At 37.7% G+C, this 24,545-nt stretch overlaps 3 protein-coding genes across 11 annotated transcripts in view; all 3 read left to right on the top strand.

The window, feature by feature from the left end:
* The first annotated feature begins 973 nt into the window (after positions 1-973).
* Positions 974-14,609, top strand: LOC109099441 (synaptopodin 2-like protein). Its single transcript, XM_042767704.1, has 4 exons — positions 974-1,264; positions 4,796-4,947; positions 5,034-5,722; positions 10,216-14,609. The coding sequence occupies exons 1-4, from the start codon at positions 1,163-1,165 to the stop codon at positions 12,825-12,827; spliced, it is 3,555 nt and encodes a 1,184-aa protein (XP_042623638.1). The 5' UTR covers positions 974-1,162; the 3' UTR covers positions 12,828-14,609.
* A 1,528-nt stretch (positions 14,610-16,137) lies between these two features.
* Positions 16,138-21,925, top strand: LOC109099757 (myozenin-1-like). 2 transcript variants are annotated; one of them, XM_042767703.1, is made up of 6 exons: positions 16,138-16,331; positions 17,556-17,671; positions 20,626-20,795; positions 21,153-21,237; positions 21,361-21,535; positions 21,654-21,925. In XM_042767703.1, exons 2-6 carry the CDS (start codon positions 17,584-17,586, stop codon positions 21,724-21,726), a joined length of 591 nt encoding a protein of 196 aa, XP_042623637.1. In that variant the 5' UTR covers positions 16,138-16,331; positions 17,556-17,583; the 3' UTR covers positions 21,727-21,925. The 2 variants fall into 2 exon arrangements, with proteins under 2 accessions (XP_042623637.1, XP_042623635.1); XM_042767701.1 differs by having other exon boundaries at positions 16,139-16,331; positions 17,575-17,671.
* Positions 21,926-22,993: 1,068 nt separating this feature from the next.
* Positions 22,994-24,545, top strand: part of LOC109078504 (inactive ubiquitin carboxyl-terminal hydrolase 54-like) — a 128,899-nt gene continuing 127,347 nt past the window's right edge. For 4 of the 8 annotated variants that reach the window (XM_042767691.1, XM_042767694.1, XM_042767693.1 and 1 more), the window contains exon 1: positions 22,995-23,230. The gene's annotated coding sequence lies outside the window, so the exon portion shown is untranslated. Of the gene's footprint in view, positions 23,231-24,545 lie in introns of all 8 variants that reach the window. The other 4 variants (XM_042767697.1, XM_042767695.1, XM_042767700.1 and 1 more) reach the window with 4 other exon arrangements.

Here is a 24,545-nt window from a genome sequence, read left to right as displayed (position 1 = left end):
ACAGTCCAAAATATGTTGAAGGATTTTTGATTTGAGAAGACAACAGGGATGGACTTTTTTAAAGGTTTAAAGTTAAAATGCCTAATTGATGAACTGGAGTTTTTTTGTGGATGATTGTGATGTTTTTAACAGCTGTTTGGACTCATGACGGCACCCATTCACTTCTTACGGCACTCATTCACTGAAGAGAATCCACTAGCGAGCAAGTGATGTAATGCTAAATTTAGCCAAATCTGTTCTAATGAAGAAACAAACTCATTAATGTCTTGGATGGCCTGAGGGTGCATAAATTTTCCAGCACATTTTTATTTTTGAGTGAACTATTCCTTTAAGAACATCTAAAAAACTGTTAATGGTAAATGTTATCTGAAGATTATCATATGTTTGGATGGTGCTGTTAATCATGCTATAGCAAAAGATAAAATAAAAACAACATATAAAAACAAAAAATCTGAAAAAAATGCTAAAGATAAATTACCAAATAATACTGAGAATATCTAAATTATAAATGAAAGAATAGCTGATTATAATAAACTCTTTTCATTTATCTTTAGTCAAGCAACATTATATCTAAGATCAAATGATCAAGTCCCCATAATTATTTAGCTGACGAATCCCCCAGGAATAACCAGTTTGTCAAACATTTATTTATAATGTCTAATGAGTATCATTAAGGTTCATTTTAATTTGCAATATGGTCTTGTGTCATCTGACTCCCAAAAATAACTCCTCTAACAGCTCCCTTCACATTTTGAGGGCATTCACAGATAAAGCTCGATGGGACTGCTGGGGTATTTATTTTTAGAGGGTCTATCAGCATCCTTTGGATGTGGCTGTGGATTGACAGGACAAGTGTGGCCTGCAGAATGAAGGAAGGAGGTCCTGGATCTAGAACGTGCACCCTCTCACTGACCCAGCATTCCAATGAAGAGAGAGATAGAGCCGTTCTTGCTTCCTCCCGCCCCCTTTTGCTCTCCCCACACTACACATGCTCATGGCCCATGGGGTGTGTGTCTGCACTCACCTCTCAAGACTGACAGAAGCTCTGCAAGCAGTCTAGGCAACGGTGGATGACTGCACATCCAGGGATGGGACGCGACTATTGAAAGAAACTAAGAGCCAAGAAACTTTAAAAGAGAGACACCGAATTACTGAAAGAAAAATGGTTGCAGAGGAGGTAGTGGTGAACCTGTCAGGAGGTGCACCATGGGGGTTCCGATTACAAGGAGGAGCTGAGCACCAGAAACCACTCCAAGTGGCAAAGGTAAGGGGATGGTTGGATTGGATACCTGGTTATGCTGAATCGTGTTTCATTATTTTAATGAATGGTCTGTAAAGCTATTGATATCCTCTGAAACTTCAAAATTAAATTAGTCTGACTTTTGTGTATGAGCAATATAAGTATGTATAATACATACTACATAGAAGCTGAACTATGATGTGCCAGTATTATCTTATTAATGAATGGCATTACTACATAGGAGATATATAGGTGCTACATTTATCTTAATTGCACTTTCAGGCTTTAAAACATAAATATACAACTTATTTTTCATTTAAAGTGCCCCCAAAGATAGTTCTTATCAAGTTTATACCAAAATGATATATGACAAACATCCTCACACATGCTAGAATGGGCCACATGACCCACACGAGTATTTAACAAAAAATGTTCCTCGATAAAACAACTGTTCAAATTAGACAATGTGATTTTACAAATTACATATATAATGTGATTTATGTAAATTACTTGTCATGCAAAAATCTCATTAGTAAAATCACATTGTTTAATTTGAACAACTATTTTAGATTTATTTACATATATTTATTTGAATATATATATTTTTTTAATATGTAAAAATAGAAATAATTAATATAAAATTTACATTTTATTTTAAATAAGACCTTTCTTTCTTTCTTTATTTAATTAGTATATAAAGTCATTGTCTAATCTATTGCATTTAATGTGGGCCTAGTCTGACTTAACTGAGCAGATATGCTTTTTCAACATGTGTCAGTGAGGAATGTAACACTTGATAAGCTGTCAAGAGTATAGTTTTATTGAGGACATTTTCTGTTAAATACTAATGTGGCACATTCTAGCATGTGTAAATTAAGGATTCATTGCATATGTTTCAAAGTGTGAAAATGCAGTTAAGATATAGCACCTAGATGTCTTCCATTTAATAAAGGGCAAACATTCATGAGATAATACTGTCACATCATATTTCAATTGCAGGCCAGAAGGAACTTATTTATCTGCCGATAAATGCAGTTCAAGAGAGCTATTTGGCTGTGTGCTGCAAGCATTTCTGCCCTATAGATAAACCTGATTGGCTTCAAAGTGCATCTCTTCACTCTTATCTAATTGACAGCTTTTGTTTAGCTTCCTCTGGAATCCAGATATTTCAAAGAAACATTCTCACACAGTTCTGTATAAATGAGAATGTTATTTCAGGACTGAGTAGAATTACATCCAGTGTATACTTATAAGCACTGTATGCCCTATTTGATAAGTGACAACTGTGTGCAATGCATTTTCCCTGATCTAAGGGCTATTTTGGATTGGTGAGCAATGCCAGAGACTGTCTAGTCTGCTCTTACCATGTTCTGAGAGAAAAAGATATCCATCATAGAGCGATGGGCCTGACTTTTTTTATTTAGAGAAATATATTTTTGCTTGGGAAATAAATGTTCGTCCAGCATCAGGGAGTTTCCCCTCGTCTTTCATTTCAAGGTCACCTCTGCAGACTTTCATCTGTTTCCATTTGTGGTGTAGCCTTTTTTTTCCATGACCATCTCCATTTTTAATTGAGCTATTCTGATCCACCCGGATCTCTGATTGCTTCTTTTAAACCTGGCATCAAGAACGACCTCAGTGACACTTGCTCAGCTAGCAAAATGCTCTGGCAATATTTTGAAAACGCCTGAAGACGTACAGCATGTACTCATAATACCTGCTTGTAGTGCTTATAATGTAAATGCATTCATACTTCCAAACCACTTCTCAAAAACATGCACTCTTTGAGTTTTAAGCTAAATCTACTGAGACTAAGTGACAACTGATCCTTCACAATAGTTGAGCACTTTATTTAGGCTACTGTGTGTGGACAGCACATGGTGAATTCATGACATGCCCTGGTTCAGGTCTGCTAAGAGGCAACAGCTGCCCTGGCACCAGCTGCGCATGTTGTTCCCCCTACTTGCATTCTCAGACCATTCGATCGGCAATAAAAAGAATGTGAATGGGCCCGGCTTTCATCCATTTTCATTTAGTTACAAATTGTTGGTAACACTGGTAACAACAATTTGTAAGTAGATGAAAATGGATGTGTTCACGGAAAAGCAAATTAACACTGTGCGTGTTGTTTAACGGTCTTCATAGCATTTATTTTTGTCTACAACATGCACATACAAAAAACAGTGTTTAAAATTAGAAGTTTCATGATACAAAATAGTCTGAGCTGCTCTGGGCTGAGCGAAACCCTTCAGGCCTTTGTAGGGGAATACAAACCTATGCTTTGGGCAAGTGAAAACATTATTCCAATTCCTCAAAATGTTTAGTTTATAAAGTACCTTTGGAAGCAGGAGACAAAGACAGGAATGTGGCCAGACTTTTAGCTTGGTGTGTGTTGGTGAAGTAAGTGTCGGAACAGCGCTCTCATATTTGACAGATGACCTCAGAAAGGCTGTACTGTCCAGGAGATGGTATTTGAAGATGGGCAAAATGCCATATAAGCCACTCTCTTTAAACATACAGTAGCTTCTTTCCACCAATTCGCCATTACAGAACCCAGAGGATGAGGCCTAACTAATCTTTGGAATTATATGATTCACAGTTAACTTGTTTACAGTTGATTCAATACATGATACAACATTTAGTACAGTATTCATATTTAAACACTTATGTGACGTATTTTAGACAAAACATGAACAGAAACAATCATTTCAACAAGATTCATTTTAAAATATTAAGTCATTAATTAACAAAACACCTCTAGTGGTGTTCATTATGCAAATACTGTATAATGAATTGCGTTTCATATTGATGAACACAAATGATTCAGAATTTAAAAGTAATATTTCAAAATTGGTGCATTTGAATCATCAGGATTTGCAATCAAAACACACACACACACACACACACAGCAAGAACAGAAGAACCTTTGAATGAAGAATGGTGCTATTTTGTAAATAGGTTAAGGTGTAATAAGGGTTAGATAATGTACTTTATTTGTGAGAAGTAGCCAGTGATAATGTTGTCCAGCACTGGAAAGTCCACTGACTGTGATGTGAGACCATCACTTGCCACTCAGAAAGAGAGATAACCCACCGACTTATAAGTAACAGAATGAAAAGTGAACCAGAGTATGATAAGCTTTTATAGGGGAATGTGAATAATACTATGGTTACTATCCTAAACTAAATTGTTATTCACAAGTAAAGAAATCTTAATAAATAAACAATGGCTAGAAGCCTATGTGCTTTACGTATATCCACTTCTTTCTTTTTATTTCTTTTTATTTTTTTTTGTGAATGTGTGCGACTTCTGATTCATTAACCGGTAAATACTAAACCAGAAGAATAACAAAGTGCAGTGTTTATAATTCCGACAATATTTCAGGCAGCATAAAAAAGTTTGCACAGCTAAAAATAACTGGAAACGGGTGACACAGAAAGCCTTATACATTTAAATAAGGTAAAAATAAGGTGAATATTTGTAATTTATTTATCTTCTCTCACTGAAACTCATCAACAGAAAGTTTGTGCTGAAGTTGTCTCCCCCTGCTGTTGGGTGAGAAAACGCAGTAAGGCCTGCCGGGCTGGGCTCAGAGAGACTGATGAGCTGGTGTCAATCAATGATGTATCCTGTGGAACACTGTCTCATGCTGAGGCTATGAATCTGATTGATAGCAGCAGAGGAACCCTCTATGTGCGAATTAAAAGGTCAGAGTGAGATAATCATTATCACAAGGAGTTGCAGTCATGCTATAAAACTTATACTCAAGATAATCACTGTGCTTTCCATTCAGGGCCCCAGCTGCATATCAGTCAGTGGTGCTTCTGGATCGGGCCCCCTCCCCCCGTATTGATAAGGAGTACCAGGCAGCCTTGAGAGCTCTGTCGCCTCCACTTACCTCTAAACGGTCCGGTGGCCTCGAGTGGTTTACATCCCCTCCAGACAGTGAAGCTTACTACGGTGAGACAGACAGTGATGCAGATGTGGTGGCACAAGAGAAGCAGCGTAGACAGAGACGACGAAGCCCCAGTAGCTCTCCAGCCAAGAGCCCTGGCCAAGCCTCACCCCGAGAGGAGGAGACTTCAGAAATGAGTGGCTATGAGAGTGCCCAGGACGTCTGTATGTACCCTCAAACACAGAGCTGGCCTGTATCTGATCTACAGGGAATGGGGACTCAGCAACAGTGTCAAATGCACGGGGTGGCCCGCAGAGAGGTGGTCTACCAGCCCCCACAAGATGAATGGTCACACCAGGCTGAAAATTCCTCTGAGAATTCTGACCAAAGTCCATCAGGAGCTGCTGAAGTGGACAGTGGTTTCCAGGAGCCCCCCACTGTCCCACCTCCACTTGTTTCTCCAGAGCGGGCAAAAGAGGCTCTCATGCTTGCATCTCACAGACAGATGGTACCCATGGTGGGCCCTGTGGAAAACCCAGTTGATGAAGAACTCACAGTAACGTACATGGACAAGGCCAAGCAAGCTAGTAAGTATCAATCATCTTTTTCACATAGCATACTGTTCAAAATTTGGGGTTTGGGGTAAGGTTTTTCTTGTTGTTGTTTTTGAAAGTCTCTTCTGCTCACCAAGGCTGCATTTATTTGATCAAAATATTGCTGCAGGAATACACATAAATAAAAACAATCAAAAAGAACTCCTCTCTATTTAAATATATTATAAAAATATTCGGTGCAGGCTTCTCTGGCGTGGGCGCGTCGCGTCATCAGTAATGCCAACATAATATGCTGATTTGGTGCTCAAGAAAATTTTCTTCTTATTATCAATGTTGAAAACTTAAGATGCTTGAGTTTTTTTTTTCTGGATTCTTTGATAAAGAGAAAATAAAAAAAATCATAATTTAATACAACGTAAAGTGACAGAATGTAATTAACTTTACTTTTGATTTTTTTTTAAACAATACATGGACACAATTAATTCAAATAAATAAGTAAAGTTAAATGTCAGACTAGCAGTTAACTATTAACTAGCAATAGCACACAATTAAAGCTATGCATTTTTTCCTTACACCAAGAAACTGATTAATGTAGTCCAAATCACAAATGGATTTATTAAACTTAATTATGTTGCTTTAACTTATTTGAATTATGTAAATAGGCAAAAATCATTTTTGAGTTAATATAAATAGTGAGCTCAGCATTACTGAACCTGTATCTCTTTCTGCCACTACCTCATACATTATTTCTGGACTGTGTTAAATTTAACCTTTGGAAACCCACTAGATAGAAGTCCATCTCTAATGTCAAAAAAGAGTGTGAATCTGGGTTCAGTGATATTTGATCAAATTAGGGCAGAAGTCAGTCTAATTAAATCTGCATACTGTCTGTTGACCCTTAAAATTGGTTTTCTTGAGTAAGGGCACACACAAATTTTTCTACATTTTTTATTAATAAATCTGGTCACGAAGTTATCACAAAGTAAGTACATTTGAGGTTGATATAAGTAACTATTATTGTGTTCAGATATGGTCATCTTGAAATAGTAAATGTTGCGTTTTTAAGGCTTGTGAAATTTTAATGTGTTGAATCATTACCTGGTTGTTTATATGACAAACTGTATTTAAAGATACATATTGCTTCATTGGTTAGCACAGAACCTAGGAACAGGATATGGCTCAATGGGAAATAATCGTACGCTTGTGGTGATGGATTTGTAATTGAGCTCATGCAAATGTTGGTGACGGGGGTTCCTCATATCACCTTGCTGAGGGTTTAATGGGGCAGAGGAAAGGGACTGGTCTCAAATGAGCAAGAGACTATATTTGTCCCTTGACTCACGCCTATAACACAGGCCTCTGTTGCATGCTGGTAAAGGCATGTCCAGTTGCTGTCCAGTGTCAGTGATATTTCATTCTCTCCATTTAAACTGGTCAGTCTGTGCTAATAATGTGATTTTAAGAGCCAATAATGATCTGGACTTAATAAACAAAAAATTCTATACCTTTAGTTTATTTCTTTTTTTTAAACAGTACTTAAAGTATTAAGGACTTTGTGAAAGTATTTAATGAATGGGTATGTATTGATATCAACCATTCTTATACAGAATACAAATTAGTATTAAAGTGGTTTGTGCCAACCTAAACTTACACTGACTGATAAAAGTTAAGGGTGATTATTCATCAAGACATGTGGGACAAATCTGTACTTCTCAATATTTTGACTTCTGTTACTTCTGTTGTAAGTGGTTCAGGAACTAAATGTATTAATTTTTTTTTTTAATTTTTATTTTAGTCATATCTATTTCTGCTGAAGCAAAGTGCCGATTTTTACTGATTATCATATGACTTCAGTCACTATTCAGTGAACTGAAAGCTTATCCTTTTCAAAGGTTAAAAATCTGACCTTAAATATGAGATACGCACAGGTGTCAATATGATGTAGTTAATGATGTGATGAGGATTAGGAGTCTGTTTTTCACATTTCCTCTTATAGCAAGATAAACCCATATTGGAAACTTCATTGGAGTCAAACAATATATATGGTGTCTGTAACTGATGGGGTGCTAATTCCCCTCTCTAAAGCCTTTGGGAAGGCTTTCTCCTCAACTAATGGCACCCTGCCGACACTCAGTCTGAAGGTCACTGTCCTTTCCAAGATTGACAGGACATTTTGAGGGTTGTGTAAATAATCATATTTCTGTGTTTAATTCTGTATCTCCATTGAGAATTCTGAACATCTACTCTTGTTTGTGAATTCTCTTGTATGTATGTGCGTCTCACTGAGGCTAGAGACATTAGTGCAGTGAGGATAAGAGTCCATGACAGCTGCCCTTCTCTGTCACTGTTAGTGTAGAAATTACAGAATAAGCCAGGGCATTCAGACAGCCTCGGTAAGAAGAGAAGCCGAAGCGTGCACACCTGTTATTGTGACAGCACAGTGGGAGGTCGAAAGAGCATGGGATAAAATATTGTGAATGTGCCAATCAGCAGCTGATATTAAATATCTCCATATCTCAGAATAGATAGCGAACAAAGATTAAATAGCTTTTGTGGAGGAATTATTTTAATGTGACACAACTGTGGTTACTGACTCATAATTGTGAAAATGGGGTATTTAAAGTAATTGCAAAAGCAAGAAATATAGAAGATAACATATAATCGACTGTTAAATACTATTCAGTGATTATAAAGAGGTTGACCTTTACAATTAGTCAACTGTTGCCTCAATGTAGCCTTCAGAGTCTCATCTAATTGGCAGTACTTGTTTTAGAGTCAATTGTGGTGTGATTGGAGATGTCAGCATGACCCCATATGACACTCAGCTTAAGCCAGCCTAACCAGGAAGAAGCCGAGGTGTGCAAAAACAGGTGGGAAATGTCCGTTAGCTCTGTTCACTGACCAAAATAGCTTGAATGACATAATGGGGTTTCTTTGGGCCTGTGACAGGGTCTTGTGGTTAGACAAAAGGTCTTTAAAAGGCCTGACCTCAGGCTACGGACTGGTTGATTTTATACCAATGTAGGCAGAGCACCCAAGTATTGCTGGCTGTGCTCCACTGATGTGTTTGTGTGTGCCCTGCCAGTAAGGCTGGCTTGGGAACACAGTTTTTATGCTGAACAACATGAGGAGCTTTACATCGCCTAGAGAGAGTGAACATGAAGGACACATCTATGCAGGTAGAGTCCTAATGGCTTCTGTAGAGCATTAGAGAGATGGGGGCTTGTTTTCTGTTTAAAAGATCAAGCATTATAGTTAAACTGAGAAAGGTGAGACAAGGTGATGGATAGCACAGAGGTATTATTTAAATGATCTTGGATTTACAAAGATCAGTTTTGATATGTGTTTTTGTGTTTGATTTACTTGTATTTTTTGATATTGAAAACTAAAATGTTGAAATCATCTCATATATAGCAACCATTTCTCATTAAACATAATTTTATGTCACATGTTTTGATGCTAGTAGGTATGTAAGGGTTAACCCTTGTTTGTTGAACAGTTATTTGTACTGTCTAGATAATTAGAAGTTTTGATTATAATCAAAAGCACATTTATGTCTTCATTTGGACCATTTAAATCAGAATGTTTGGAATTTTATGCTTCATAAATTGATCCAATGTTGAAGATATTTTGAGGCCCTCCAGATTAGAAAGAGACTATTTTAGCAAAAATACTGTACTCTTGAGGTTTTTGTTTTTATTTTTGGTTTGTTTTTATAGAAATATCAGATTCCGTTACCCTGTCTTTTAATATAGATCCTGGATCCCAAGGGGTTACTTGCTCAAGCTGTTAGAATGTAATGGGCTATTTGTAGAGAAGGATGAGCTCAGTAATTTACCATGAGCATTTTGGTGCCAGATATTTCAGTATCTAACCCACTGCATTTTAGTGTCTAATGTCAGAGCTATTCTGACTCAACTAGAAAATGTGTTCCAATCATTACAATGCCAGCTTGATTTATTAAAGTTGTGACTTTGTTTGATTATTTTATATGTGAGTTTATGTTTAATGTTGCCCATTCATCACCAAAGTTGATGTTATATAAAAGCCATAGGTGGCACTTTATAGATTTGTTCAGTCAAGGCCTGCTAACAGGCCTGTTCAGTTATGTTACATAAAGTTTTCATTCCATAATCCAGAATGAAAAAAATTGTTATTCAGTGATTAAAAAGTACTGATACAGTGATACAGTGCTCCTGTAGCTCAAGTGGTAGAGCATTGCGTTACGAAGCGCAAGGTTGGGGGTTTGATTCCCCGGGAACACATGATAGGTAAAAATTGATAGCCTGAATGCACTGTAAGTTGCTTTGGATAAAAGGGTCTGCTAAATGCATAAATTAAATTTTTAATTTAAAAAAAAAAAACATATTAAGAAGCCGTATATTATACTTTAAATACATAATAAATGTGCATCATCATTATGTTTAAGTTTTAAAATGATATTACATATGATGCTATTGGTTTAAGTAAAGACCATTGAAAGTATTTCTCGCTGATTGATACAGACATTATCTTTCTCTCCATAGAGTTACACAGAGGTGAGAGTTTACAAGATAAGCAGGTGAAGGAGGCCCGATCCAAATGCAGAACCATTGCTTCGCTCTTGACAGATGCTCCCAATCCTCATTCTAAAGGTGTGCTTATGTTCAAGAAGCGACGCCAGCGTGCCAAGAAGTATACTCTCACATGCTTTGGCAGCGTAGATGGAGAAAGCTGTAGTAACACAGAGGGAGAAACCGAGGACGAAAGCCTGTTTCCTGGGAGTGAATCTGAACTTGACGAGGATGGTTTTTCTGCTGCACCAGACCCTACCTGGGATAGTGGTTACTTGGACATTCTAGACAAGAGAACTTCAGCATATGTTGTGCCTGACAGAGATGCAGAGAATAGTCCAGGCCTAAATGCCACTTCAGGAAAAGGAGCCCAGCTTTTTGAACAACAGAGGAAAAGAGCAGAAGAACATAAGTCAAAGCCGGTTACGCCCACTGCTTTCTCCATGCCACAGTATCAGGGAGACTCAACCCTGACATATACCCCAGTTACTCCAGTCACACCCCTAATTTCTCATAGTACCAGTATGGTAAACGGGGAACCTGTGGTGGTGAGCAGGACAAGTGTTGTGTTGTCCTCGCCAGGCCAGACACCTATGCCATCCATGGCAGGAGCATTACCAGAGCAAACAGACTCATCGACTGCCAGCTCAGTGCACAACAGAACTGCCAGGCCATTTGCCGCTGGTTGTGTGAGCCACCGAGCAGCAACTGCTCCAGTAGTCTTCAGGCCCAGCCCTGCCAAAAAGGCTGGATCACAGGCTCAGGCTGTGTCTGTGGCAAATATCCCAGCTCACTTCTCTCCTGCTGGCTCAGAAGGGAAGAAAGCCATCTCTACAGCATCACTGTATATCCCTGCCAGACCAGCCACCTACAATGGTCCTTCCTCTGTGCTCTCTCCATCCTCAGTCACTTCAGGTCCATTTTCTCCTCCCCCTTCAAATGCTCCACTCTACTCCCCAACCTATTCCAGCACCTCAGCCCCTTTTTCTTCAACATTTTCTCATGTAACATCTTTGAGTTCCCCTTCTGGTATGGCTCAGCCTTACTCTCCTCCCCAAACACAGGCAATGCCACTCAGTCCTCCGTACCATCATGTGGTTTCTGCCCAAAATCAGCCACCTCCACCAGTTCATGTGCCAGCACAGCCTTTCTCTCCCCCATTCACAAATGCCCCAGGTCTTCCCAATGCCCCCGCCCCTGCTCCTGTCCATGCATTTGCTCCTGCAGCACCAAATATGCAGTCTTCCCCAGCACACAAAGTCTCCTTTAACCCATACATTTCTGTGGCATCCACTACTCCAGGAACACCAAATGCACCAGTTGCCCAGCAGTATTCTCTCTCCAACTCCACTGATGGGATCTCTTCTCGAGAGCAGCGGGTCTCAGGTCCTGCTGGCCGCACTGGAATCCTGCAGGATGCTCGTCGTTGTGGCACCAAGAAACCAATGTTCAGTGCTAACGAGGAGAAGAAGGCTCCATCTTACAACCCTGAGCTACTGTCTCTAGTGCAGAACTTGGATGACAGGTCCCGTTTGGGTGTAGAGGCTGGGTTTGAGTCTGGCCCTGAAGAAGATTTTCTCAACTTGGGTGCAGAGGCTTGCAACTTCATGCAGGCACAGAGGTACAAGATGCCACCAGCAGTGGCTCCTAAACCAGCTCCTGAGATGCCTCAGATGCAAGGTAAAGGTGCGGAGCTGTTTGCACGCAGACAGAGTCGCATGGACCGCTATGTGGTGGATAAACAGCCCAAATCTCCAGCGCATCCTCGTGATCCTTCACCTACACCCTCCCTCCCAGCTCACTGGAAATACTCTCCAAACATCCGAGCCCCACCACCCATTAATTATAATCCACTGCTGTCACCTTCTTGCCCTCCAATGGCCCAGCGTGGCACCAAGGCTAATGATGCAAACAAAGTTGGGGTTAAAACAGTGCCTGGCCAACACAAACAGGGTATAAAGGCTCTTGACTTTGTGAGCAGGCAGCCATTCCAGCTCAACTCATCTTTGTTCAGTTATGGAGGTGGAGTCCCTCAAAACACTGCCGGTTATCAGAAGCAGCAGAATGGTGTTGGCATGACAGGTAATTCCCTTAACACACCAAAGCGGGTCCCTGTTAAATCAAGCCGTGTGTATGAAATCAAACGTTTCTCCACACCTACTCCCATGTCTGCAACCACATCTCTGACACCTACTGTAATCGCCCCTCGCTCTGCCACAACACTTGGTGAGCCGATGTGGCGTAATGATGTCACTTCCCCGCCTCCTGTTGCTCCAAGACCTGCAGTGCCATTCTCGCCACCACCTCCTGCACTGACAGCAGCCCTGCCTTCTCTCCCCAAAATAACTTCTGCCCCTGTGACCAATTTAGTGCCCATCCCACAACCCACTCCTGGGCAGGCCTACACCCCATTCCAAGGAGCCAAGCAGTTTAAGAGCACCCCTGAGCTGAGTCCCCTGTCTGCTGGTGTGCGATCCTCAGGGTCTGGGAGCAGCCAGAACCTACGGGTACCCAGACCCCGCTTCAGTACATCAAGCATGGGTCTGCAACCAAATGTGTGGAGGCCTGGCTCCATACATTACTAAGAATCCACTGTGACAGTAATTACCACCCTGGGCAAGAACACTTGAGCTCTGCTTGAGCTCTGTACTGCTAAATGAATTGTTAGACTACAGCAATATGGCAAAAAACATCAGTCAAAGATTTTTTTTTTTTTTTGCATGTTCACAATTTTCAGTTACAATTATTTTAAAAATAGAGAATGCAGCAACTTCATAGATGCCTACATCTGTATATGTATTGTTCAGTTTCTTCACAATGTTGAAATATGTACTATGATTCATGTTTCTGTTTCAGTTCACATCTAATTTATTTTACACCAGATCAACATGTTTAACCCTCAGAAACAATTGCACAGTCACTACTTGTGAGAGTAACTAAATAAAATAATAGCATTAATGTCTTATAATAATAAAGTTTGACATTATGTACTGGGGCCACAAGGAAAATAAGTGATTATAATAAATTGTTTTGCTATTTTTTTTCACTTGGGGCCATAAGGATGGAGTGATAAAGGGTAAGTAAACTATATATATTACCGAATCCAGCTGTGACAGAAGATAATGGAGAGCAGAATCATTGAAGGTTTGTGTACAAGTGGTATAGAATGTTCAGTATTTGCCCAAGTTCTATCAAAGGCTTAGTGACAGAGAGATGAAAGAAGTGTACAAAGAATGTGACAGTGGCTTGAAATGAAAAAAAAAGAAAAGAAAAAAAAATCCTCAAGTGGAGAGATGGTACAAACCACCCCCTTGCTCTACTCTTGCTCTTAAGTTGTTATCTCTTCTGGCCTCTGCCATGCCCTTTACTTGTGATGTTATCCATCCTTTATCACTCTAAACATCTCTCGAGGTTGGACTGCAGGCCTGTGTTTGTCTAGAGCATTGCACAAAAACCTTTGCTTCTTGTTTGATGAGGATCAGTATGAATTCTTGATGCATGTGCTCATTTTATCCTCAGAATGCTGTGTATGCTGAGGTTTTGACTAAGCATTTAGAAAGGCATGTGAACTCCACTGCGGGGAATTGTGCTGAAATTCTGAAAGGCTGCTTTATCTTTATGACATATTATGTGAATGTGACATATGACCACTTTCCCTGGTGCTTGCTCTCATTGTGAATGATGTTTTTGCCAAACAGGTATGACATCCATTTCAATCACTTGTTTGAGCTTTTCAACTGCATTTGTGAAATTGTATGCCTAGTTAAAGTTTTCTTGCTTTGCTTTTTATGAGAAAATACCCAATGGCCTTGGTGGGGTGAAACAACATGAAATGGTGGGTACCATTTCTCTACTATGGATAAGAAGGTTGACTGAATGTAAAGCTATAATGTACCTTGTAGTCAAGAAAGTGGGAGGTACAGTATGAAGCAAGATATAAAACTGATATAAAATTTAAAAGCAAAAATAGAGAGGAAAGTGCCTTTTTCACTTTTTTGGGCAATTATGTGTTTTAGTGTTACACACTAAAATAAAAATTTTCATAAGTGTGTTCTAATACGACTGTCAGAATGTAGGCTATGTCATGCTTCTACACTGCAATTTTAAAGCTTTAATTCTTTAGTAAATGTGTTATGTTTGCATTAAATATTCTGAAAACATTGTAATTATATTAAAACATTTACACTTAGTGCTTTGGGTTATTTGAAGTTTAAAGTGGAAATATGTCTACAGTGCAAATGGTCGAATGTGAGAAAATGGAAACTCTAATGGATTACTGGATTATTAGATTTTGGAATTGGGAATATGTGAATGAATTTGTACTGTTTGATGTTAATGCAGAGCAATGAAAATAAATTTAGAAATTATGTTCGTTTTTTTATTATTCTATTTTCTTTGTTGTTAGTAACTCTCAAGTATATGTTGTAATAATCTACACATATAAATATATAATGGTCATGCCCACTGGTTTAGAGCACTGAGTTCCATATAAAATAATGTATTTACTTTTATGGAATTTTTACAACGTCATCTATGCTGAAGGACATGCAGTAAACCTAACACCCTCTGAGTGGCGCTGTTGCGCGATATTGAATATGAAGTAGTTCGAGTTCACCACACTGACTGAAAGGCTTGTCTGGTCACACGATTTGTCGAAGAGTGCACATAACAAGTAATACTTTTATATGTTTATCATGTACAAATATATATAAAACTTTATTTTATGTATATATTTTATCATGTAAAATGAATCGTAATGTCATGCCTATATTCAGGTTCTTAAAGGTAGGACTTAATTTCTACTGTTGTGCATAACTTTACACAGCTTAGCTTTGGCAGTATAATCTTACCTCCACTCATAAGGTGAACTGCCTTCTGACCCTCTGGTCTATACCCCACCATCATATGTCACAAGATATCAGGTGCTAACTTTAGCCACAAGTCTGTATTTCTGTCTTGAGCGACATTCTTTCACCCTTTAGGCGCTCGTGCTGGTGATACACGGTACTGCAGGTGCTCCTCTCAGCGTCCCTGTCCGGTTTGAGACCAACTAAATACAGCCTGTTTTAAGCAGTGTGGTTATAAGGAAAACAGACACATGGATATGAATTTCCTGACCCTGTGATTTGTAAAATGTTACATCAAGTGAGTTATGTTGTATGCTCTTCCTTAAAAGATGCACACTCTCTGTGTGTGTGTGTGTGCGTGTGTGTTTTTGACATTCAGCGGATTCATTGTGAAAGGCTCTTTTTTTTTTTTAACATGTGCATATTAAAGTGAACTCTACTGGTTCTAAACTTGTGAAATGCAAACTGTAAATAATAGCAACAATACCATTTTATGAATTTACAACAACAAAAGGAAATGATTTAAACCATTATTCCCATTGAAACAAAACAAATAGTGTAATAATGTGATACAAGACTTACTGTGTTAAGAGATAGGTGTGCAATAAAATATTACAATAAATGTACAAAATTGATAAATATTGTTGACAGAGTAAACATTATACGAATTGCTGCAATGTTACTGAAATATTTTAATCAGAGCATGAACAATATTAGCAGTATCTTACCTAAAATTTTGTGAAAGACAAAGTTAGATGTAATGAAATTGCACAAATTTGTTTAAAAATAAGTTGAAAGTGCAATGTTCAAGAACAGTTCAGTTCATTTTTTAAAAATGGCAATATGCAATCAAAAACATATGAAAAACACTGAGGGTAAGTGACTGAGATAAGAATAGGGTTTTAATGATTCTTTTTACGGATCCTCTCTGGAAACATCTTGCTCTTCGTTGCGCTATATTTAGACCAAAAACTGCAAGAAAAGTATCTCCTCACCATCAGCTCGGTCTGTCCCTGTGCTGTCTGTAACACACTGAACTACACCCCCCTCCCCACTCCCCAAAGACCTCCTGTCCGAAACGCTGCTAGGATTTCACTCTTTCTGGGATGTTGAAGAGGGCAGTAGTTGGTGGAATCCTAGCCAACCCTAAGAAACAGGGTTAACCTCAACAGTTCTCCTGGGAACCTTTGATTCAAACTGTGGTTTGATTTGTTTTCTGAAACATTGATTCTTTGGTCACAGGTAAGAGGTATCATTGTGCTGTTTGGCTTTCCTGATTGCACAGGGAGAAATGCAGGTGATAAAATGTTATAATGAGCTCTTAATCTGGACAGTAGTGAGGGGTTAGAGTATGGTGAGATTATTTATTGTTTGCAAACTGTAAAAATATATGTTGTTCTTGGATAGAGCTGCCTCTAGCTGCATATCATAAATCACACATATCTAATAAACACTGACATAGCACTGGATGGTCTTCACGTAAACATATAAAATGATAAATCAATTATATATAAACACAAATAAAAAAATAACTCACACTCTCCTACTTAAATGTATTTATGTCATTGATAATGAGTTAACTCTGAGGTCCTCACTGAATTATTATTATTCATTTGTTTACTTTTTTGGTAGGTTCAAATGTAGAAATCTGTTCAATGTCGTTCAGACTACTTCAAGCTTACCATTGCAACGCTTCGGCAGGACGTTTGAGGAATTTGCTGAATTTGCATTTAGTGTGCTTAAACAAAAATACCCCACTTTGCAACAAGAGACCGGTGTCTGTGTTGGAATTTAAAGTTTTACCAAGTGACCATAATTTAAATATGCATTTTATGTTGCAATGTTAGAGTTAATCAGACACTTTAAATATTTAGTCAAAAAAATAATAATAAATAAATAAAATATTCTAGATTACAAAGCCATTCTAGATCTAGAAATATTTTAGATGTCAAAAACAGACAAAAAAAATAAAATAACACAATTCTAATGTTAACTAAAAAATAAGAAACAAACCTAAACATTGGAGTGTGTAAATAGGGTAGATGGCACAAGATAATAATAATGTTATGTAGGGTTAAAAGCATTTATGTTATGTAATAAATATTATTATTTATTGATTGCTTGATATGTTTATATTAAACTGAAAGTTAAAGTGAGACTCCTGGGGTAAAATAAGCCCCTGTGAATTGGGGCAGGAGGCCCCTAGTGGCATGTTGTTGCATTTTTTTTTAGTTAATTTAAGTTGAGAAATAAGACTTGAAAATTATAAGACTATTACAAATTTCATTAAAAGAAATCATTAAAATTATATAAAATGGATTTCATATATTTTTTGGCTAGGTTTACTCTTTTATTTTATCATTCTGATTCCCTATAATATTATTTTGAGTGATGCATGATATATTACAACTTATCAGTGAATGCACGTGGCATCTTTTCCCATCTTCCCCTACCTGTTTATTTCAGATTTAATTTCCTCCCTCAGACTGCAGCGATGCCTGTCTCTGAAACACCTGCTCCAACCAACAAGATGAAGAAGCCTTCGAAAATCATCACAGATTTCTCAAACATCTCACAACATGGTCAGTGGCGTCTCTTTGTGTCACATGTACACATATGTAGTAGAAATACACACACCATAACACTGGTTGAATGCTCGAGATATCCTGTAATGAGCAGATGAGTGTTGTAAATGTCACACTTAATCACCAAAGCCCTCATTGGTGTCCGGTGTCAACATAAAGAGCCAGAGAAATGGCAAATAACATCCAGGCTCTCCTTGAAGCGTAAATCCCCACTGAAGGACACTTAAATTATTGTCAATGTCTATTGAACCAGAGCTTCAAAAAGAGAGAATGTACACGCTTGGCATAAATGCACAGCTATATTGCAACCGACTTTAATGAGTGGCTGGGTCTCACTTTCTAAGAATAATCACAGTTTGAATTTTTTTTAATGCACTGTCATTAGATTCAGTGAAATGTCACATTTAAACTAGACCAGCATGTTATAATGTTCTTATTTGTGTTGGAGTCATGGGCTATCAATTCCCATAATTTGAGGAGCTGTTGTGATGGAATTACTCATCCCCGCTTTGATAGAAAAAAATACCTTGATCATATGAAGACTAGTGTAATGAGTGGTTAGCCTATGCAGTATGTAGCTGGCCAATTATTCTGCTAAAGAGAGGGAAATCTCAAAGACATTGTCAAACTGTGCGACTTCACAGCTCTCCTCTAATGAGCAGCTCAGTTATTAGGTGCTGTGTATTCATTTGTCTGTGTGTGAAGGCATGCTTAGTGTACTAGATTCTCCCACTTCATCTGCTTGGCAGTGTGCTCATAATTGGCAGTTTGTTTACAGAACAGCATTCTTGCGGTTAGCGTTTCAGAGCCAAATAAATTAACAGCAAAATTATTGCCAATATGAAGAGCTGTTCAGAAGAGATTTCAAGCCACTTAACTTAAAATAATTTCACTTCAGTCTGTTTCAGCAGATTGTCACGCATAAACATTTTGGGACAAATATACAGTGTTTTCCATAATGTGTTAAAACTGTTTATACAAACATTTAGTTCTAGTTATTATATTATTTGTATCACTCCGCTCATTCATCCTTACCAAAAAGAAGTATACTTCAAGTTTATTTAATTAAGTATATGTAAGTAAAGTTCAAGTATATTTTTAAGTATACTTTATGTAGTAAGTATACAAATATCAGTGTACTAGTAGTATACTTGTAAGTGTACTATTTCAGTACTCATTGGGACTAAATTGGCCCACTTTCTAGTACATAGAAAGTATACCAGTAAGTATAACAGTAGTAAACTTTGAGTGCACAACTAGTTTACATCTATGTTTTATGTTTGTACTGCAACTATACTAAAAGTGTACTTATAAGTATACTGATATTTTACTAATTAAATACTTGTAGCAGTTTTAGTACACCTTGAAGTATAGTCTCAGAAAACTACTAGTTTAGTAGTTTTATACTGCAAGTATACTCATAAGTTTTCTTTAAGTGAACTTTACACCATACTTTAACTATTGTACTATGTCCCTATTTAGGTATTAATTTGTACATATATTGTTATATGAATATCTGAACATACAAAACATCAAAAGAATGAACTAGGTATTTGAATAATATTTTATTCTAGTGTCATGCCTTCTTTTTTATAAACACTTGCATGTGTTTATAAGTTTCATAAAAAGAAAGAAAGAAAGAAAGAAAGAAAGAAAGAAAGAAAGAAAGAAAAAAAAAGAAAGAAACAACATTTTGAACAAAAAGCTGGAAAAAAAATACTATGACTTGGATTCAGAATGATAATCAAAACGTAGATGGAGTTGATCAACACCCCAAAGCTTGACAGTCATTACCTCTTCATGGGTCGACATTTTATCCCATAGCGTTACACAGTTTTGATGCTGTTTTATGTCTGATCGTGTCAGATTACAGGTGGAGGCATCTGTTGTTTTGGTTTCTTCTTCACTTGTGTTTTGGAAATTCTGTACAGAAGGTGTGTAATATCGCCCCCTACAGTATAACAATGAAAACATGCATTCCTGGAGCACAAGTATAGCGCAAATATATTTAGACCTTTTCTAAGTATAAGTCAAGTATACTTAAATGTCATTTCAAGTATATTTCTGAGAAGTACATAAAGCACATTTCTGAGAAGTACATAAAAAGTAGACTGACAGTCACAAAGTAATTACTTCTTTAAAAGTACCTTATCAGATGCAGTCACTGTCTTTATGAGTGAGTCATTGAATCATTCATTCAACCAATTTGTTCAAAAACACATTCATTAATTATTGTGTTGCTCTGAGACACATAAAATTAGATTTTTCTTTGACTCTAGTTGGAACTTTTTTTCAATGGTGGAGCAAAAATACTCAAAGAAACTAACAATAGTGTGTCTAATATGTATGCTACTCAATATTTAGTTTTTGTTTATTGAACTATTTGTTTGAAACCAAGGTCGCTGTTGGTTTAAATATTTGCATAGCAGTAAAAGCTTAATCATGGCCCTCAATTTTCTCTGTATAAATTATAAATAAGTTTCTTTATTTTTTATTTTTTTGCAATTCCCAAAGCTCAATCACACACACACACACACACACACACACACACACACACACACACACACACACACACACACACACACACACACACACACGCATACTGCTGAAGCTGGGCCAAGGATCTGATTAACAAAGTAATGCAAGCAGTGCTCAGCACAGCATCCTTCTCTTTGGTGTTGGATGTGGCTTGAATCCAGGTTTAATAGCTGATATTAAATTTGGGAAGGAATATAATTAAACCGAAAGAGTGCAGGGCTTCTGTCCTACATAATAGATAAAACCCCTTTTTCACAATAATTTTTTTTCATGGTTCTTTTAGACACTAGCAAATGTTTAGTGCTGTCAATTCCATCTACATTTCAAAGTCAGTTTAATGACTTTAAAGGGACATGGCGTTGATTCTCACCGATTTTTCCTTTTTCCTTCCCAACAACACTTATCTTGACCAGACCAGCAAGATGAGGATCTTGAAGCTGCTGAACTGGACTTGGGGACCAAAATCAAAGCCCCTAAAGATGTAATGTTGGAGGAGCTGTCCCTCATGAAGAACAAGGGCTCCAAAATGTTCAAGATGAGACAGCAGAGGGTGGAGAAATACATCATCAGTGACGAGAACCTGGTCAGAAAAAGAAGCATGAGAAGAGCAAAAGCTTTGATAGGAAACAGTTTATAGTGTGATTCCATGATATCAGGATCACAAAATAAAATCTGACAGTGGGATCAAAACCCCGACATGCAGCTAAAGGGTCTTCTATAAAGCTGAAAGGATTTGTTTTGCAACAATGAACACAATTATAATACGTATTGCATGGCTGCTTATCATATAAACAAGTGAAGTATTATTTTACGTTGTGAGAATGATTTTGTTATATTAGAATATCACATGTCATTACATACTTCTCAAATTAAAGCAATGTTAAATGAGCAGAATACAGTATAGCAGAATGATCTTCTTTTTGTTCCTCACGCCTTTGAACTAAACCTCCAGAACCTGGCTCCTTCTCTGGGATGTGAAATGGCCACTTCACCTGAACCATCTCCCAAACCAGAGCCACCTCAAGGTAAATCTCACCTTAGACGAGTTTATGCAACATGTAATATTTATCACAGCAGGGAAAGCATTCATGGAATTAATGTTTCGTAACTAATATTTTGATTTTTGTTTTTCTGTTCTTCTATGGTAGAGGAAGTAAATGCTGAGGCAGAGAAGGAAAAGAGACAACTTGAGTATGTTAAAACATATGTTTCACCATGGGAACGTGCTATGAAAGATGATGAGGAACTTAAAGAAACCATGAAGTTGAAAATGCCGGGGCCTCAAGTTCACAAGGAACTTCTCAAGTACAAGAGTTTCAACAGGTACTAATAGCATTTTTTCAAAATCCCAACTTATGAGTAAAAAAGAAACTCATTTTACACAGAAGCTACTAGAAGTTATGCTTTACCCGATCAACTTCTTGTTCTTTATGTCCAAAAGACGGCTCTGCCCTTTGGAGGATTTGAGAAGGCCTCTCGTCTTGTCACCTTTGAGCCCCAAGAGGTCAAGGTGACCGATGAGGAGCCACAGCAAGTGTCTGTGTTGCAATATAACCTATGCTGTCGGCCTTCTTTCAACCGCACTCCGATCGGCTGGACGTGCAATGAGGAGCACAGCTACATCCACATGGAGCTGGAAAACATCCCCTTTGATGGAGAGACTGACGACCTCTAAGAAAACTGCCCATTATATGTGAACAACAAAGACATGTAATAATATACACAAAAAAACAACATACATGCTCTATCGTGAAGGCCAAGTACACATGTGTAAGCACATACACAAACAGGGACCTTATGCACTCACACCCAAAAAATATGACCGATTCATATTTGCAAGAGAATGGAATCATCTTTGCCTTTTCTCCTATTGTTTTGTGTGCTGTTTACTTTGGAAACCCGTCACTGCATGTTGTGATTAGCTGATTCAGTTGTTACCAGACACATTATGCCTGATTGACTGCACTGATATTTATGATAAACATATATACACTAAATAATAAGCAAAAATGATCTAGCACTAAAATAAACATTTATCCCTAAACAGAATATGGTCTGGTTTCTTACATAAGGAAGCCATCTGTCTGTGTACTTTATTAATAATATTTTTCATCTTTGATTTAGCAGCTGATCCTCACATTCTTAAGAGCTGGAATTGTCCACAAATAGAGTTCAAAGGATCTTACATTACACAAACAAACAAACAAATAAAAATAAAAACAAATATTACATAAAAATACACATATATATATTAAAAACATTTTATCTAACATAAAATTACCAAAGCATGAAAAGTTGCTCATTTTAAATGGAACATTTATTTTATTTTAATTTTTTTGCTTGTGCCCTTTTCTAATGTATTTACCATTTAAAATCATATACTGAGTGATAGTTTAATTTAGTCTCAATGTGCAACATTTTTTTTTTAAATGACAACAATATTTGCATTTGATAATAAAACAGAAGATATGTCGTTTAACTTTATTGTATGTTTAACTTGTCCAGAGGTGGACAAATAACTTTTTCTCAACGTTAAGCACGTCCTTTCACTGATACTTTGGTGAAGATGTACACAATGTAGGCTACTTAATTTTTTAGAGTTTTAAGACCTACTTCTACTCATTTCGTGGGAAGTGCCAGTTATAGACCACCAGCCACTCTTTTGTTTGCTTTTTGTGTGATCATTAAACAATGTTAGCCTGCGATCACACAAAGCTGCTTTATTCAGAATTCACGCCTCTCTACACAAAACCAAAACCGGTTACGTAATGGCATTCTGACGTACAGTACCAACTAGCTCCAGCAGATGGTAGCAAATCGGTCCTCAATACGAGGGGAACCCTGTTATCGCGATAACTGCATGCACAGAGATCTTCGCTATCGCGAGATCTTCATGTATTGGCTGTGGCGCTGGATGGCGCTGGTGGAAATTTGGAAATGTGCGGTCAAGATTTCTCACGGGTTGAGTTGAGCTCGGGCAGGACGCGAGACTGACTGCATCTGTGTGCGACCTGTAAGGTGAGTAGGCGCTCTTTAAACTTAATTAACGGAACGAAAGTAGATAGATGTGCAAATCCGTACATGTAAACATTCGGTATAAGTGTAACTTGGTGAATTCCAGCAAGCTTACATTCAAGATGTTTAATGTGATGAGGAAAATGCTTAACATCAGCGCGTGCGGATGCGTCTCCCCGTCTTAAGTCAAGGATGCTCAACTGGGACCATCCAGAACATTCTGTCCCTTTTTACAGGTAGCCTATATTTGTAGATAACGTTGCATCTGGCGTGGTCATTCTCGGCATCTTCAATCTGCCGAATCATTATTTCAGACTGGTTGTGCACATGCAATACTTCATGTGACAGTTCTTTACCTTTTAAGCGGATGTAAAATAATTAATGCATGATGTTAAAGTTAAAGTTTTAGCTTTTTATTGCAATTTGAAGCTTTTATTCTGTCTTTAGATTTGGTCACGTGCATTATATGTGTTGATTGATCTCAAATTATATTCTGCAGTTTCCATTGACTCACTGAAGTTGACAGCACATGGTCGATATTGATTTAGTTTTGTGGTTGCATTTAAGTGATTAAAAGGACAGTTATCAATGATTCATGTTAAGCCCTCTTGTTGCTTCAAACTCTTATGACTTTCTTTCTTCTGTGGAAAACAAAAGGAGACGTTAGGCAGAATATTAGCCAGTATGACAGCCTATATTTCCACAGAGGAACAAAAGTCATACAGGTTTGGAACAACATGAATAAATGATTTAAAGAATTAAAATTTTTAGGTGAACTGTCCCTTTAAATGAATTTCATCCCTGTGTAAGTGCAGTGGACCTATTAGACAGCATTTCTGGGCATCATATGCATATGCAGTATTCAAAAGCACCAATTCAGCTGACCCAGAACACACCTATAATGTCCAAAAATGCTGCACGTGCCTGTGAGTTTTGAGACACCGGTGACATCCAGCATGTTCCATTACAAATGGTGCATAAGAACAAATGCACCAGGTTTTCACTTAGTTGCATTAGTTTTGGTTTGTTCTTTATTTTTTTTTTATGCTATCCTGGCTTAACTGCATAAATCTTGTGAGATTATGAAATTCCAGGGAATATTATTTTGTAAATGATCATTTTATGTAATTTTGTATTCTAAATCCCTTCTCATCATCACATGCCTATTATCAGAGAACTTTTGGGTTCAATGCGGGGTCGACTTACTGTGATTTAGACAAAATGCAGTAAAAGTCGCTTGGTGTTTTTGCGTTCGTATATGTGATGCACATTGACTGATTTGGTAATGTTGCATGCATCATATATGCTGTGAGATTAG

The sequence above is a fragment of the Cyprinus carpio genome, chromosome A12 (assembly GCF_018340385.1).
Source record: "Cyprinus carpio isolate SPL01 chromosome A12, ASM1834038v1, whole genome shotgun sequence".
In the NCBI taxonomy this organism is placed as follows: domain Eukaryota; kingdom Metazoa; phylum Chordata; class Actinopteri; order Cypriniformes; family Cyprinidae; genus Cyprinus; species Cyprinus carpio.
Note: the sequence above shows the minus strand (reverse complement) of the source record. Positions and strands in the feature narration are given on the sequence as shown.

What these genes read in the sequence shown, in the direction of transcription:
- LOC109099441 (XM_042767704.1), top strand. Translation starts at nt 1,163, where the DNA reads ATGGTTGCAGAGGAGGTAGTGGTGAACCTGTCAGGAGGTGCACCATGG. An exon ending in AACCACTCCAAGTGGCAAAG is followed by an intron (nt 1,265 to 4,795) that starts GTAAGGGGATGG and finishes CCCTGCTGTTGG; the next exon opens with GTGAGAAAACGCAGTAAGGC. An exon ending in GGACAAGGCCAAGCAAGCTA is followed by an intron (nt 5,723 to 10,215) that starts GTAAGTATCAAT and finishes TTCTCTCCATAG; the next exon opens with AGTTACACAGAGGTGAGAGT.
- LOC109099757 (XM_042767703.1), top strand. Translation starts at nt 17,584, where the DNA reads ATGCCTGTCTCTGAAACACCTGCTCCAACCAACAAGATGAAGAAGCCT. An exon ending in CTCAAACATCTCACAACATG is followed by an intron (nt 17,672 to 20,625) that starts GTCAGTGGCGTC and finishes TATCTTGACCAG; the next exon opens with ACCAGCAAGATGAGGATCTT. An exon ending in AAGTACAAGAGTTTCAACAG is followed by an intron (nt 21,536 to 21,653) that starts GTACTAATAGCA and finishes TATGTCCAAAAG; the next exon opens with ACGGCTCTGCCCTTTGGAGG.